An 18,566-nucleotide genomic window follows, 5' to 3' on the forward strand; every position below is an offset into this window, starting at 1 on the left:
ATATGTCAGCAGTAGCCACAGCCAATAAGAAACTATACCCAAAAATGCATAATAGCATTATTATTTCTATATTAGTATTAGTAGTATTATTACTATGGCTACTATTTTTTTGCCATTGAAGTTGGTAAATGATTGTGGGCTGACAATAATAAGGGCACATGATCTGAGTAACATCACCCACACAAGTTAAATAAGCTTTGCCTAAGGGTACCCATAATGTGAATCTGGTCCTGTAATTAGGATTTATTTTTGAGAGATCTGCAAGGGTAATCATCTATGAAGATGAAGGGCTGGTTATTTAAAGGTTTTTAAAGCATTTTTTAATACAAAATGAATGACATTCTAGTAAATTAAATTTGTATTATTTTGAAACTCAGGGACACACCTCTTAAAGTAACAGTCTACTCCAGAATGTTTAATGTTTAAAAATATAGATAACCCCTTTATTACCCATTCTCCAGTTTTACATAACCAACATAGTTATATTAATATACTTTTTATCTCTGTGATTACCTTGCATCTAAGTCTCTGTAGCAGGGCTGACATCAGGGGGTGACAGAGGTGACTCCTGTCAGGGGCCCAATGAGGCAAGAACAACTTATTTTTAAATTTTGGCAACCACCAGTGGGAACTACAGCAGACTGCTATTGCGCAGGGGAAATGTTGTTACAAGGAGTAAAGCATTAGCATTTCAGAGGATTTCTGAGTGTGCACGAAACCACTATGCACAGAGTGAGACAGACTTGGCACTTAAGTTTGTACAGTGCGTGCCTGAGTCAGATGGCAGATCACTTTCATTTGCAGAAGAGTTAGGACTTACTTAGTAAATGTTTTTTTATTTATTTGTGCAGTTTTGGATTGTAACTTCAGTGTGGTAGTTGGGGGATCCGAGTTGGGGGATTGGATCAGCCAATCGGATTGAACTTGAATCTGATTGGCTGATTCAATCAGCCAATCAGATTTTTCCTACCTTAATTCCGATTGGCTGATAGAATCCTATCAGTCAATCGGAATTCGAGGGACGCCATCTTGGATGACGTCATTTAAAGGAACCTTCATTCGTCGTTAGTCCGTCGGTGAGGAAGGATGGCTCTGCGTCGGCTGCTTCAAGATGGACCCGCTCCGCTCCGGATGGAAGAAGATAGAAGATGCCGCCTGGGTGAAGACTTTGGACCCTCTGGAGGACCTCTTCTTGCCGGATAGGATGAAGACTTCGGACCCTCTGTAGGACCTCTTCTTGCCGGATAGGATGAAGACTTCGGACCCTCTTCTGGACGGATCGGTGATACCCGGCTGGGTGAATACAAAGTAGGGAGATCTTCAGGGGCTTAGTGTTTTTTAAGGGGAGTTTGGGTGGGTTAGATTAGGGGTATGTGGGTGGTGGGTTGTAATGTTGGGGGGGTATTGTATGCTTTTTTTTACAGGCAAAAGAGCTGATTTCTTCGGGGCATGCCCCGCAAAAAGCCCTTTTAAGGGCTGGTAAGGTAATAGAGCTGTTAACTTTTTATTTTAGAATAGGGTAGGGCATTTTTTTATTTTGGGGGGCTTTATTATTTTTTTAGGGGGGTTAGAGTAGGTGTAATTAGTTTAAAATTCTTGTATTTTTTTTATTTTTTGTAATTTAGTGTTTGTTTGGTTTTTTTTATTTAGTTTAGTTGATTTAATTGTAGGTAATTGTAGGTAGTTTAGTTAATTAATTTATTGATAGTGTAGTGTTAGGTTTAATTGTAACTTAGGTTAGGATTTATTTTACAGGTAATTTTGTAATTATTTTAACTAGGTAGCTATTAAATAGTAAATAACTATTTAATAGCTATTGTACCTAGTTAAAATAAATACAAAGTTGCCTGTAAAATAAATATAAATGCTAAAATAGCTACAATATAATTATTTGTTATATTGTAGCTATATTAGGATTTATTTTACAGGTAAGTATTTAGCTTTAAATAGGATTAATTTATTTAATAAGATTTAATTTATTTCGTTAGATTTAAATTATATTTAACTTAGGGGGGGTGATAGTGTTAGGGTTAGACTTAGCTTTAGGGGTTAATACATTTATTAGAGTAGCGGCAAGGTCCGGTCGGCAGATTAGGGTTTAAAACTTGAAGTTATGTGTCAAAGATGTTAGGGAGGGCAGATTAGGGGTTAATAAAATGTATTATAGGGGTTGCGAGACGGGATTGCGGCGGTTTAGGAGTTAATAAATTTATTATAGTGGCGGCGAGGTCCGGTCAGCAGATTAGGGGTTAATAAGTGTAGGTAGGTAGCGGCAATGTTGGGGGGGGCAGATTAGGGGTTAATAAGTGTAAGGTTAGGGGTGTTTAGACTTGGGGTTCATGTTAGGGTGTTAGGTGCAGACTTAGGAAGTGTTTCCCCATAGGAAACAATGGGGCTGCGTTAGGAGCTGAACGCTGCTTTTTTGCAGGTGTAAGGTTTTTTTTAAGCTCAAACTGCCCCATTGTTTCCTATGGGGGAATTGTGCATGAGCACGTTTTTCAAGCTGGCCACTACCATAAGCAACGCTGGTATTTAGAGTTGAAGTGGCGGGAAATATGCCTGAACGCTCCCTTTTTGGAGCCTAACGCAGCCCTTCAGAGAACTCTAAATACCAGCGTTATTTAAAAGGTGTGGGGGAAAAAAACATACGTAGCTAACGCACCCCTTTGGCTGCAAAACTCTAAATCTAGGTGTTAATTTCTGCAATTTTTTTTATCATGCATGTCAAACACTGTTGATTTAGGGGATGCAATGTGCAGACATTTTACCTCATGTGAGTGTTTCTGTGGGTGTCTGTGTTTATGTCATTGTGCTTTTGTTTGTGTCTCTATGAGTGTCTATGTATTTTTTTTCTGTGGGTCTCTCTGTGTGGGTGGGTGGGTATGTCTTTGTGCATTTTCTGTGGATATCTGTGAGGGTGTGTGCGTATGTCTTTGTGCTTTTTCTATGGGTGTCTCTGTGCACGTGTGTGTATGTATGTATGTCTGTGTTTTCTGTGAATGTCTCTGTGAGGGTGTGTGCGTATGTCTGTGTGTTTTCTGTGGGTATGTCTGTGCATTTTCTGTGGGTGTTTCTGTGAGAGTGTGTGTCTGTGTGTTTTCAGTGGATGTCTCAGTGAGGGTGTGTTTGTATGTATACTTTGTGTGTTTTATGTGGTTATCTCTGTGTGTGTGTATATGTCTTTGTGTGTTTTATGTGGGTGTTTCTGTGTGTGTGTATGTCTTTGTATGTTTTCTGAGGCTGTCTCTGTCGGTGTTTCCTTGGGTGTATGTGCAAGTTTGAGTGTGTGTGTGTGTCCATTGTCTGTTCCTTTTTAGGACATTTTGACCTTACTACTGATTATTCACATCTTTCTACAGACTTTGAGACTAATGAGACCTTTCCAGAAGTCACCAATCCACCATTTAACCTTTCAATTATTGTTTAGGCAGTTCAGGGCCCTTCGTTTCAGCCACTGCATGCTGTTGTCGTCATTCAGTTGGCATCTTCCTTGACAAAAAGATAACCAGAACTCCATATTTAGTTTTGTAAATCTCCTTTTTTTGACAAAACTGTAGTTTACTTCATTACTTGTCAGGTCAATGTAAACAAGTGCTGAGTGTCTGTGTGGGTGTCTGTGTCTGAGTGTGTTTGTGTGTTTCTTTGCGTGTCTGCTAGAGTGTCTATATGTGAATCCTTCTGTGTGAGTGTGTGTTTCAGTGTATGAGTGTGTCTGTGTGTTTCTGTGTTTGTGTGTTACTACATTTACAAAATTTTCAAGTTTGACTGCACTTAAGAATAAAGTGTTTATATGTTTTTGTCACTTGGTCACAAATTGCACATATCAAAGGGGGGGGGGCTGATCAATGGTTAAGTCAGGGGCCCCAAAATTTCTAGTGGCGGCCCTCCTCTGCAGACTGCTCCCTTATTTCAGTTCTTTTGGCAGACTTGCATTTTAGCCAATCAGTGCCCTCTAATAAGTAACTCCATGGGCGTAAGCACAATGGGATATATATGGCACACATGAACTAATGCCCTCTAGCTGCAAAAACTCAAATGCATTGAGATAAGAGGCGGCCTTCAAGGGCTTAGAAATTAGCATATGAGCCTACCTAAGTTTAGTTTTTAACTAAGAATACCAAGAGAACAAAGCAAATTTACTGATCAAAGGGAATTGGAAAGTTGTTTAAAATAGCATGTCCTATCTGAATCATGAAAGTTTAATTTTGATTAGACTGTTCCTTTAAAAAGCGTATTGAGTAGTAATTACTGGCAGATATAAATTTGCTTCTGTGTGGCATGTAGGAGGGCCAGGTTACTGAATTCCATGGAATTCACTTCAGTCAGTCTGGGGCAGTTGAAAAACTTTCAGTTTCAGGAAAAGCAAGAAAAAGGTTACTGCTGTTATTTGGGACATGCTAATAGCTAATCAAAATATAAACTAAAGGACGCAGCATAGTGTATAGTATGTTGAGCTTGTATAACTCTGATAAAGGGACAGCAAACTTGATATTTTAATAGAAAATGTTTATATGGTAAAACAACCTTGCATTATACTTTTATTATTATTTGTTTGCTGACTTTTCTTACTGAAAATTAAAGGGACATGATTTAAATAGGGAATGTAATTTTAAACAACTTTCCTATTTACTTTTATCACCAATTTTGCTTTGTTCTCTTGGTATTCTTAGTTGAAAGCTAATTCTAGGAGGTTCAAAAGAACTGAAATAAGGGGCAGTTTGCAGAACCTTAGATACAAGGTAATCACAGAGATAAACAGTGTATTTCTATTAGTTGGTAATGCAAAACTGTGGAATGGGTAATAAAAGGATTATCTTTCTTTTTAAACAACAACATTTCTGGTGTTGACTGTCCCTTTAAGCTTCCATTTTGACAACTGTATAACCCTGATATATATATATATATATGCCTATTTGGCTTTAGCAGAGATTATCAGATAAGGAACTGCAAAACAATGGACAATTTGCTAAGATAATGACCATGGCTACCTGTATCTACTCCAGTAAGTCCTGATTGGCTTCTGCAAATAAGGCAAGTAAGGGTTCAGTTTGGCTGTTAATGAACAAGAGGTTAATTGATTTCCAAAGCTTATTAAATGTTAATATATAGCATGACTGCAGAGAAATCATGTAATTACAAGGTTTATACTGTCCCTTTAATGCTTAAATTGGCACTACATGCATCTCCCATATCACTATATAGAGAGTTTCTGATTGGTGTGCATATGCCACGCACTCTATGGTCTGCCAATCAATCAGCAGCTGTTTATGCAGATTATACAGGGTATATGTACTGCTAAGCATAATCAGCGCCACACGCAAGCATGTAAATATTTCAGCATGCTATACACTATTGCATCTCTTAAAAAGGAAATTTTTATCATTTTGGCGTTCTATAGCCAATCTACCAAAAAAAGTTATCTCGCTCGCACTAACCTGATAAGCGCAAACAGCTTACTACTAGCGCAATTAGACTGTTGCATAAAAGATAACCTCTTCCCCCATAGAAATCAATAGAGCGCACTCGCGAACTATCCTGATTGCATATTCTTATATGCGCTAAACTGACATGAAAATATGAATATTTCACATTCCAATGTTCTGCACATAGCAGAATATGTTCTATTAATTTAAAAATAAATATTTATATTTATATATATATATATATATATATATATATATATATGAGATGGTATTTTGATACAATATATATATATATTTTTTTTTTTCACAAAACAGTTAACCAAAGCTCTCTGATTGCGATAATCATTCTAGCGTAAATCGTGATTGTGCTCACGCGATTGTGCTCAACTTGTAATATGAGTGCAATTCAACCTGCGAGCAAACGATTGTGAAAACCCGTACGAAAATGTATTTGCTCCACTTGTAATCTAACCCTTAATGTGATTTTATTTTTGTTTTGTTTTTTAAATTTGGATAGTATAATAGACTAGATGAAGTCATGTTTATTAAAAGAACCATGAAAGATATATTACAGCAGCAACATGGTGAGAAAATTAAATGCATTTCGCTGATTTTTATTCTTTTTAAAAAAGGATGCAACTTTTAAAATTAATTTAAATGTTGTTTCCAAATCTTTCTGTACAGAATATCTCTTCTGACATTAGCTTTTAAACATTATAAGATGTGTATTTATTAAAGTGCCATAAAACATGTTGAGATTTAAAATAAATTTCAAAAATAAGCAAAAATATTTAAATAGCCATGCTGTCTGGAGCAGTCTACTCCACCCCCCTATCATTGTTTAGACACAGGCATTGTATTTCAACTGAATTCACATCTTCTAGGCATGCTCCAGCAGATAATCACTGTGTACTTCTGTATTCTACTAAAGCAACAATAGATATAGATACAGCCATAGAAGGAATTGTGTGGGGGGAGTTAGGGCTTTACAATTTGGAATCTTTAAAAAAAGGGTTAATGGCGAGGCACTGCAGTATAAATGTGCAGGTAAAGTAATTAAAGTACATATTATTATATTTTGTCTCTATCCCAACTTGTTTTATGTCCCTTTAAGAAAGATTCTTAGAAAATAGGAAGAAACTCTAGATAATTTCTGATGCATACAATTACTGTTGGAACTCTATGCTATAAAGTGTTGATACAATATGAAGCTATTGTGACAAAAATTGGATCTCTCAAAATCCTTTCTGCATATCAAAAATATATATAAATATCAGAATATCTATATTTAAAATCTCATAAAAAATAAATCCATCTGTCTGTTTTAATTTAGTATTTAGTATAATTTAATATTGTGTTACTTTTTAGCTTTTTTTTTTTTTAATGATTTACAATTTAAAAATACCATAAATGCATTCTAAGGTACCTTTATGTGTTTTTTTCTATGTAATTTATTTTGCATTACTACAAACTAGAGTTGTATAACCTAGGACCCGTGAGCCACTACCTGAAAAAACAATAGTATGGTGAATACTAACAATGATATTGTAGTTGTGCCCAGTCATTTAATGTCTCTTTAAGAAGCAAACATTGTACAGACCTAACGTTTTAGTATTGGATGTCCCTTATATAAAGTTGTCTTGGGTCTGTACTGAGGAAGATATCACAAAAACTAAATTTATATAGGACCAATGTTAGATAGAAAAATCCCTTAGTTTTAACCAAAGTTATTCTGTATGGGTCCACTTTAAAAAATCTCCTCAGCTCCTTCTCCACTACTGCCCTTTTAGGTAACCTTGATCTCCCTTTTATCACTGCATATAAGAAACTTGTAATTTATTCAAGTTGTCTTATATACTAATATTTCTTATCACTTGTAATGGCTGTATTAAGAATTTCTCTGATCTCAAGTCAGAATTGAGTTACCCGTTTCAGCATTGGTTATACTATATGAGTCAGGAGCACTTCCCTATTCCAGGATAAACGTTGGTGTTTCTTTTTGGCTAAATGCTATTGCTTGAACATACAGTAGGTATGCTGCATCATGGCTGTATTTTACATTAGCAACAGTGATATCATTTATTATGTCATTAATTATTGATGTCATTGACAATATTTATGGCATTATCAATAAAGCACACTAACTGGATATTATTTTAGTGTGACTTTTGGGACATATGTCCCTTCCTTAGACAAACGAGACATATGTCCTGAAACTTCACACTAAAATAAACTACTGGTTGCCTTTGAAAATCCAGTAATTGCAGTTTTTCTCTCTACTAAGTGAATACAGACATTTGGATCATGACACCGTGGTAGCTGTGTATGAGAAATGTGCAGACTCTCACATATATGTATGTGTGTGTGTATATATATATATGGGATTCAAACCTTCTCCCAGCTGATGAGTAGCAACAACTACGAAACAGTCTGTCCTGGGATGGTCATGAATCACTGCACTAACCCTAGCTAAGTTTATAAGCGGTGTGAACAGCGATACTTTGGCGTAAAGGGAATCTGCTGAAAAGCAGACTGAAGTAAAAAGGTGTGTCATTGTGTACTTAATTTGCATATCTTACCCAGAATCCTTTGCTGCATTGGAAACAATGTAATTCAGAGGTTTTCTGTGGGAAAACAAGCCTTTGGGCCTGTCTAGATTTGTTAATGAACTACACAATGAGTTATTTTCTCTATATTTTGTGAGTAGTGGAGGATTTTAAACTCGCCTTTTATCTCCCCCTAATTTAAAATGTTGTGTTATATATATATATATATATATATATATATATATATATTTATATTTACAGTATCTAACAAAATTGAGTACACCCCTCACATTTTTGTAAATATTTTATTATATCTTATCATGTGACAACACTGAAGAAATTACACTTTGCTACAATGTAAAGTAGTGAGTGTACAGTATGTATAACAGTGTAAATTTGCTGTCCCCTCAAAATAACTCAACACACAGCCAATAATGTCTAAACTGTTGGCAACAAAAGTGAGTACACCCCTAAGTGGAAATGTCCGAATTGGGCCCAAAGTGTCAATATTTTGTGTGGCCACCATTATTTTCCAGCACTGCCTTAACCCTCTTGAGTATGGAGTTCACCAGAGCTTCAAAGGTTGCCACTGGAGTCCTCTTCCACTCCTCCATGACGACATCACGGAGCTGGTGGATGTTAGAGACCTTGGGCTCCCCCAGCTTCTGTGCCCCACAGATGCTCAATAGGGTTTAGGTCTGGAGACATGCTTGGCCAGTCTATCACCTTTATCCTCAACTTCTTTACCAAGGCAGTGGTCATCTTGGAGGTGTGTTTGGGGTTGTTATCATGTTGTAATACTGCCCTGAGGCCCAGTCTCCGAATGGAGGGGATCATGCTCTGCTTCAGTATGTCACAGTACATGTTGGCATTCATGGCTCCCTCAATGAACTGTAGCTCCCCAGTGCCGGCAGCACTCATGCAGGCCCAGACCATGACACTCCCACCACCATGCTTGACTCTAGGCAAGACACACTTGTCCTTGTACTCCTCACCTGGTTGCCGCCCCACAAGCTTGACACCATCTGAACCAAATAAGTTTATCTTGGTCTCATCGGACCACAGGACATGGTTCCAGTAATCCATGTACTTAGTCTGCTTGTCTTCAGCAAACTGTTTGCGGGCTTTCTTGTGCATCATCTTTAGAAGAGGCTTCCTTCTCGGACGACAGCCATGCAGACCAAATTGATGCAGTGTGCGGCATATGGTCTGAGCACTGACAGGCTGACCCCCCACCTCTTCAACCTCTGCAGCAAAGCTGGCAGCACTCACACGTCTATTTCCCAAAGACAACCTCTGGATATGACGCTGAGCATGTGCACTCAACTTCTTTGGTCGACCATGGCGAGGCCTGTTCTGAGTGGAACCTGTCCTGTGAAACCGCTGTATGGTCTTGCCCACCTTGCAGCAGCTTAGTTTCAGGGTCTTGGCAATCTTCTTATAGTCTAGGCCATCTTTATATAGAGCAACAATTCTTTTTTTCAAATTCTCAGAGAATTCTTTGCCATGAGGTGCCATGTTGAACTTCCAGTGACCAGTATGAGAGAGTGTGAGAGGCTGCATAACCAACACAGTTATAATAATATACTTTTTACCTCTGTGATTACCTTGTATCTAAGCCTCTGCAAACTGCCCCCTTATTTCAGTTCTTTTGACAAACTAGCATTTTTAGCCAATCAGTGCTGACTCCTAGGAGCTTCACGTGCCTGAGCTCAATGTTATCTATGTGAAACACATGAACTAACGCCCTCTAGTGGTGAAAAACTGTCAAAATGCTTTCAGATTAGAGGCGGCCTTCAAGGTCTAAAAAATTAGCACATGAACCTCCTAAGTTTAGCTTTCAACTAAGAATACCAATAACAAATCAAAATTGGTAATAAAAGCAAATTGGAAAGTTGTTTAAAATTACATGCCCTATTTAAATCATGAAAGGGGACAGCAAATTGACACTGTTATACAGGCTGTACACTCACTACTTTACATTGTAGCAAAGTGTCATTTCTTCAGTGTTGTCACAAAATATTTACAAAAATGTAAGGGGTGTACTGTACTCACTTTTGTGAGATACTGTATATGTATGTGCATATATATGATATATATGTATGTACATTATGTGTGTTTGTGTGTGTGTATATATATATATATATATATATATATAGCATTTATATTATATACATATTTGAATAGTTTGGAACAAATTCAGCATTGTGTCTGCACATACATATGGTTGAGAATCTTAATGCATATTTTTGGCAGCATTTACACCTCTTGTTTTTACCTGACAGGTATTAGGATTGGCAACCGTCTCTATTTGCTAAACTGTCACTGAGGTTGTTCGTGGCTTCGCTCTCTCCTGATGTTTCTACCTCTCTGTCTTTCAACAGTTTGATTCTGAACATAGCGGATATATCAGCACTCAGCAGTTTTGGACCCTTTTGCAGAGTCATGGTTCTGAGCTGGACCCACATAAACTGGACGTCCTGCTGGCCTTGGCTGACAGTAATGCTGATGGAAAGATTTGCTACCAGGACTTTGTGAATCTTGTGAGTTATGCCAAATAAAGGGAGAGTGCTATAGACTTTCTTTGTATACTTATGCTTATACATTTATTTTGCATGGTTTATTTAGCCAGTATTATTTGTCTTTTAATGATTTTTTTTCATTTTTATTTTTTTTAATTTGAATTCCTCCACTTTTCAAATTACTTCATGCTCCAAAAATATCCCACTATACCTTGCATGGTGATAAATTGACACCATTATTCCAATCAATAAGAAAACAATCTTCATCTTTTCACATTTTTTTTTTTAACTTCAACTCTTTTGACTTGTTAAAAATCCTTTCTAAAGTGGCATTTCTTGCTTTTTTTTTTATTGTTTTTTTTCCCTACATGCTCAATTCACGTTAATACATTTTTTTTTATTAAAGTAGCATATCTGTAAAAAGATAACTAGAAAATATGACATGAATATCTCTGTGTAAAACAGGAAGATATTTCCCCTCAAAATCTCCTCAGTAGCCGCATCCTGTAGTAAATATACTTAAAGGGACACTGTACCCAAAATTTTTCTTTCATGAGTCAGATTGAGCATGGAATTTTAAGCAACTTTCTAATTTACTCCTATTATCAAATTTTCTTCATTCTCTTGGTATCTTTATTTGAAATGCAAGAATGTAAGTTTAGATGCCGGCCCATTTTTGGTGAACAACCTGGTTTGTCCTTGCTGATTGGTGGATAAATTCATCCACCAATAAAAAAGTGCTGTCCAGAGTACTTAAACAAAAAAAAAAAGCTTAGATGCCTTCTTTTTCAAATAATGATAGCAAGAGAACGAAGAAAAATTGATAATAGGAGTAAATTAGAAAGTTGCTTAAAATTGCATGCTCTTTCTGAATTACAAAAGAAAAAATTTGGGTTCAGTGTCCCTTTAAAGTATCCAATCAAGACGCTAGTCACTGCTAAAACACTAGGTGGCAGCTCTTTTTCTTGTCATTTAGTATTTCATACATGTGCACGTTATCTATCTAGATATCTCTTCAACAAAGGATACCTCAAGAACAAAGCTAATTTCATAATAGAAGTAAAATGGAAACTTTTTTTTTAAATTGTATTCTCTGGGATCCATTTATCAAGCTCCGGATGGAGCTTAAGAGCCCGTGTTTCTGGCGAGTCTAAAGACCGCTGTCCATAACCTGTCCGCCTGCTCAGACACGATCGGGTTGATTGACACGGGTTGATTGACACCCCCTGCTGGTGGCCGTGAATCTGCAGGGGGGCGGCGTTGCACCAGCAGCTCACAAGAGTCGCTGGTGCAATGGTGAATACGGAGAGCGTATTGCTCTCCGCATTCAGCGAGGTCTGGCAGACCTGATCCGCCAGACCTTAATAAATATCCCCCACAGATTGAATAATGAAAGAAAAAAATGGGCTTCATGTGCCTTTAAAAAAATTGCTAAATATATTTCCTACAAAATAGTCATCAAAGTTAGTATATGTGTGCGTGTGTGTGTGTGGGGGGGGTTGGTATAGGGTGCGGGTGCGCAGTAGTTATGGGGGTTTTTTTTGTTTTGTTTTTCTTTTTGCTGTAGGTTGTTTTTCTGTCTGCTAACAAAGCAAAATAATGCAACACAGGCTGCAACCTGACTGCAAAATCACATAAACTGATGTTTAAATGTATATAGCAAAATGTTTTCAAAGTATATAATTTAAATTATATAGTTTAAAGTAATTTTTAAAGAGAGATTCAACTAAAACACAAAAACCTATCAAGTATATGAGCAGTAATAAATCATGTTGAGAGTATTGCAGAATTTGGCAGCAAATAAATGATGATATTAATAATAGTAATAATATATTCTAGGATAACAGTTTACATTAACATGGCACTGTAGTTAAAACAATTCTATTATCTATATGGAAGGGTAGCTTCAATGACCATTTTTTGCATGAAAAACAAATGTGAAGCAAAAGATTTTTTTAATTTCAATTCAATTAAAAAATCAGTTGTGCAATTCCTACTAATGCTCATTGTCAAATAGACACTTCCTACTAATGCTAATTGACTAAAAGGTACTTCCTGTTAATGCTCATTGGTTGATAGGTACTTCCTGCTAACCCAAGACAAACAGGATTACTTTAGAGACCATCCTGGAGACATTTGATGATCAAACTACTTTAGAAGTCATTTGTACATCATCGGGCTTGTTAGAGTGACACTAAACCCAAATTGTATTCTTTCGTGATTTGGATAGCACGTGCAATTTTAGCAACTTTCTAATTTACTCCTATTATCAATGTTTATTTGTTCTCTTGGTATCTTTATTTGAAAAGCAGGAATGAGCGCTTAGTAACCGGCCCAATTTAGGTTCAGCACCTGGGTAGTGCTTGCTGATTGGTGGCTACATTTAGACACAAATCAGCAAGCACTATCCAGGGCGCTGAACCAAAAATGAGCCGGCTTCTAAGCTTAAATTTCTGCTTTTTCAAATAATACCAAGAGAATGAAGAAAATTTGATAGTGGGAGTAAATTAGAAAGTTGCCTAAAATCGCATGCTCTATCTGAATCATAAAATACAAAAATTGGATTTAGTATTCCTTTAAGTCATCAGCTAAGGTAAAAAAAAAAATCTTGGTGATAACTTCAGAAAGATTAGCAAATTACCTTGCTGATTACTTCACAAGCATGAACAGCCAGTGAATGACTTGAGTCATCTCATTTAAGTATTTGCATAATTCAGGATGGCTTCTGATAACTAGTCTGGAGTCATCGATCACTTCAGAATGACTCCAGGAAGATCATCCTTTTTGACTAGGGAATATACACTAACCATTACTAGCTATAAGCCAATGATCTTTAGTAGGAAGTGTCTATTTGCCAATAAATTCACAACTGATTTGTAAAATTAATTGAAAATCTTTTGCAAAAAATGGTTATTGAAGCTACCCTTTTCATATAGATAATAGAATTTCAATTCAATGATAAAAAAATACTACTGATGCTCATTGGCAAATAGACACTTCCTACTAATGCTAATTGGCTAGAAGGTACTTCCTGTTAATGCTCATTGGTTGGTAGGTACTTCCTGCTAATATAATTTAACCATGCATACCAGATATGGGTATATTAGTTTAACTTTAAACAGGGCTTGCTTCATATTTTATTCATGTAAAAAAAGAACTTTGTTAAATGAAACCCTTCCACATGAATGACAGAATTTTACTACAGAATGTTGTACTGTACAGTTTGTGTACAGTGTATATCCCAGAATAAATTGCTGACTGGCTCAGTAATACAGCTCTATTGTTGCATAGGGATGCATCTCAGCATAACATGAAAAATAAATTTATTAAAGGCATGAACATCTTTTTTTTCAAAAAGCAAAGAGAAAAAAAGTAATACAATATATACAATATTTCTTTATATAAAAAACACACTAGAGAGAGTAGCTAACCAGTAATTCAGTGCTTTCCTGTAATTGACTTTCTCACCGGTGTTCAGGGAACTGTAAAGGGCATATAGAAAACAACTCTTCCCTTGAAGATAAAACTAAAAACACCACTTGCACAGAGGAGGAGCAAAAACAAAGCAATTACGGTAGAGACATTAAACCGTTGATCTCCCCGTCATACAACTAGATGAAGTAATCTAGATGGCTGTTTATCAAACGAATGCCGGCAGAATACAGTCTCATTGTTTATAGCTACAGAAGACCAGATGCAGACCTGCTTAAAGGGAAACTCAGGTTTTATTAAATGTTCATGATTCAGATACAGCATGTCATTTTAAACAGCTTTCCAATTTACTTCTATTAGAAAAAATATACACAATCTTTTGTATTTACACTTTTTTGAGTCACCAGCTCCTACTGAGCATGTGCAAGAACTCAGACTATAAGTATATGCATTTGTGATTGGCTGATTGCTATCACATGGTATAGGGGGAGTGGAAATATACATAACTTTGAAATGTGTTAGAAAAGAATTTACTACTCATTTGAAATTCAGAGTAAATGCTATTGTATTGTCTTGTTATCTTGAATTTTTTGCTTATGCAAATCTACTGTGTTTACTGGTCCTTTAACAGAGGACCCTGCTGCAGAACATTTTTTAGTCCCATGCTTTTTTTGTATAATTTTTTTTATATATTTATATATTCACTATATCTACCTATCTATTTAGTATATTTTTTCCACTTTTCACACTCTATTGAAGTCTATGGGAGAATACGTTAACATGATTGTGATATGCAAAACATTTTTTTGAGTCCCTCCATGCTTTTTTATATAATGGCTCAAATTCTTAAAGGTACAGTAAAGTAATAGTAAAACTTTCATGATTTCATGATAAAACATGCAGTTTTAAACAAATTTCCAATTGACTTCTATTATCTAATTTGCTTAGTACTCTAACTTCTCTTACTTCTCTTGTTGAAAAGCTTACCCAGGTAGGGTCAGGAGCAGCAATGCACTATTGATAACTAGCTGATGATTGCGGTCTGCAGATATATGCATCTGGTCATTGGCTCACCAGATGTGTACAGCTAGCTCCCAGTAGTGCACTGCTGCTCATTCAACAAAGGATAACAATAGAATGAAGCAAATTGGATAATTGGAGTAAATTAGAAAGTTGTTTAAATGTGTTTTCTCTGTGAAACATTTAGGTTTCATGTCAGATTCAGATAGAGCATGCAATTTTAAACAACAAATTGCAATTTACTTCTGTTATCAAATTGGGCACAGTTTTTTAAATCACACTTTCGGAGGCCCCATCTCCTTCTGATCATGTGCAAGAGTTGACAGTGGACACCATGTACTAAATCGTCAGTTTGCTCAACCAAGCGTGTCTGATAAACTCGCTAGAACTCGCAGTGGGCGTGGCGATGACCGCTAGCCATATGTACTAAAAAGTAAAAAAAAAATTGTTGCGTCTAATCCGACGCGAGCAACGTCAGATGATTGATACATTTGACGCCTCGCTAGTAGCGAATATTGAAATGAACTGTTCTGTCTTTGGAACTTTCAGTCAGTTTTGTCCCACGTGACTGCAAGGTGTCAGAGACGTCACATTTATCGTGGGAAGTGAATTTAGCACTATATAAAGGCAAACTTTGAGTAAGAAAATGTATTATTTCAGAGGCTTGACGTTCTTAGTTATTTGTGATTAAAAAAATAAGTATGGCTTGTTCTGGACTAGATGCACACACATCCAAATCTGTACATTGAGAGAATGGCAAGACTTTCAGTCCCTATAGATAGATTGTTTGAGTAACTATTGTTTATTGCGAGATTTCTGTAGAGCGAGGAGTTTTATGCTACAAAAAAGGTCGGATATAAGAGTTGCGGACAAGTTCGCTCGCTATTTGTAAATGTCATTTTTTTTACAGATTTCAATGCTTAGTACATACGATTTTCTATACGCACCCTGAAATAACCACGGAAAAGCTGACAAACACCTTGCTGACAGCTTAGTACATGGAGTCCAGTGTATACGTATATGAATCTGTGATTTGCTGAGGGCTGTCACATGATACAGGTGATGGGGAAATGCAATGAAATTTTGAGATTTGCTGAAAAATATACTGCTCATTGTGAATTTAAAGTAAATTTTATTGTTTTTTTTTGCATTTGTTGATTGTTGAATTCAACTGTGGTTAAAGGGATATAAAACCCACATTTTTAGCCACCAATCAGCAAGCGCTTACCAGGTGCTGAACCAAAAATGGTCTGGCTCTTAAGCTTACATTACTGCTTTTTTTGTGAGGTTTTCAAATTCAAAGCCATTCCAATCCTTTTGAAAAACTCCATGGTAACAAGCTTGTAAAAAACGCTTTCAAATATTTCCATGGTACAATAATGGACACTATGGAGTAGATTTATTAAATGTTGCATGGACATGATTCAACATTGCTGTATTATGTTGGCCAGCAGCCCTTATTTTCCGAATATAATCTGAGGCTGAGGCCTCCACACCCAACCCCCCAGCAGGAGCCTCTGTGTTATTGCTGTATCACAGCATTTATTACATGCTGCTCTTTGATTCTGAAGATTTATATAAGCTTTCTCATTCCTATGGCATTCACTGAGCAAATGTTCAAGGAGAAAGTTCTTGCACTCCTGGAGGAGCATTTTGTTGCATTGAAATCACGGCTAGATCACTTCTTTGAAAAATGCCTAATCCTTCCTGATAATAAAAATGGAGTCCCGACTTCTCCTTCACAAAACATAGAATAGAAATTGCCACTCATGCAACTTACTTTTGGCACTCAGTGATGCAGACAGCAACTCGGTCCCTGCATGTTCCGGAGCTTGAGAGCTGTGCAGAGGACTTTGAGTGCCTTTACCCTGCTTTTGGGAGAGGTTTGTGTGAGACCCTAGGTGTGTGACCGATTCCCTGGAGCCCTGGCTGAATACACTGCCTTGGATGGAGTCTCTACAAAACTTTCTAGGGATCTTGCTGGCCGCACACGCTCTGCAACAGCTTTTGTGGTTATATAAAGTTAGTATTGGCTAAAATCTATGTTAGATAATGGTGTAGTGTGAGACTGTGAGCTTTGGCTTCTGGTGATTACCATATATTATTGTAACTAGCCACCAGTAACCTTTATGATGACTGCAATGTTTGATGAATAGGTCCGTGCCTTGCCTATACTTCTTAACTGGTTGTTTCATTATTCTGACAACTCTTAATTTGTTGAGGATCATTTATGTTTACTTTATACATATATAGAATTTATGGGGTCATTATTTGTCGTAGTAAAATGTTATGGAATAACTAATGTTCTATCTTAATATTTTTCTAGATATACAGCTGTTTTGAGTTGCATTTATATGACATTTTAGTTGTAAAGTTTTGATCCTAGAGCCACATTTCTGAGAGATAACCTCTGCAGTACACTTAGGACAGTTGAGTTTTACCATGCATATACATATATTCTTAAACCTAGTATGAGTGTATGTCACTAGTTTTGTTGCTTAAAAATTTCTCTCTCATAGGTCTTTAAAGGGACATGAAACCCAAAATGTTTCGTGATTTAGAAAGAGCATTCCAATTTACTTCTATTATCTAATTTGCATCATTCTCTAGATATCCTTTTTTTAAAAAAAACTAATTTAAATAGGCTCAGTAGGTGCTAATTGGTGCCTCGTTTGATTGACTCCCTCATGTGCATTGCTATTTCTTTAGCAAATTAGATGATAGAATCATGAAAGAAAAATGTTGTGTTTCATGTCCTTTTAATTGAGATGCCTTACTAGCTAACGTAAATTATATTATCAGATTTCAAATATTATTTTGGAGTTATATCTCCTCCAGTTAGCAATTTATAGTATATTTCTCATCTTATTGATTAATAAGGAGAGCTTAAAAGTCTATATAATAGGTACAAGTAATCTATTATTTGTTAGGTTTAATATCTGTTCTTACACTGTAAGTAATGTTTCTGACCTTTCTTACATTTGCGACTAAGAGATTTTTTTTACCCTTATCTATATTTGATTAAAGTGAATGTCAAGTTTGATGAATCAGTGCCCAGTTTTTAAAAATCCTATTAAAAACAGGGGCACTTTCATTCATCAAACTTTACATTTCACTCTTTTTGTTAAAATTTTTACCTTTTAATCTTGAAAGCCGCTCCAGCGATTCCCCATCCTGCCGCTCGTCACTTAATACGTCAGCAATGACGAATACGGCATCCTCCAATCATAAATTACCTAAATGTATTTAATTGTAGTGTAAGGTTAGGTTTTAGTGTAACTCGGGTTAGGTTTTATTTTACAGGTAAATTTGTATTTATTTTAGCTAGGTAGTTAGTAAATAGTTAACTATTTAGTAACTATTATACCTAGTTAAAATAAATACAAATTTAGCTGTGAAATAAAAATAAATACAAAGTTGCCTGTAAAATAAAAATAAACCCTAAGCTAGATACAATGTAACTATTAGTTATATTGTAGCTAGCTTAGGGTTTATTTTACAGGTATTTTGTTTTAAATAGGAATTATTTAGGTAATAATAGGAATTTTTATTTAGATTTCTTTTAATTATATTTAAGTTAGGGGGTGTTAGGGTTAGGGTTAGACTTGGCTTTAGGGGTTAAT

At 36.1% G+C, this 18,566-nt stretch overlaps 1 protein-coding gene across 1 annotated transcript in view; it reads left to right on the top strand.

Moving 5' to 3' along the window:
- RHBDL3 (rhomboid like 3) overlaps positions 1–18,566 on the top strand; it is a 242,917-nt gene that overhangs the window by 121,801 nt on the left and 102,550 nt on the right. The window contains exon 3 of the mRNA XM_053707554.1: positions 10,354–10,512. Within this exon, the coding sequence (XP_053563529.1) occupies positions 10,354–10,512 (159 nt within the window). The remainder of the gene's footprint in view (positions 1–10,353; positions 10,513–18,566) is intronic.

The sequence above is a fragment of the Bombina bombina genome, chromosome 1, assembly GCF_027579735.1.
Source record: "Bombina bombina isolate aBomBom1 chromosome 1, aBomBom1.pri, whole genome shotgun sequence".
NCBI classification, from domain to species: Eukaryota; Metazoa; Chordata; class Amphibia; order Anura; family Bombinatoridae; genus Bombina; species Bombina bombina.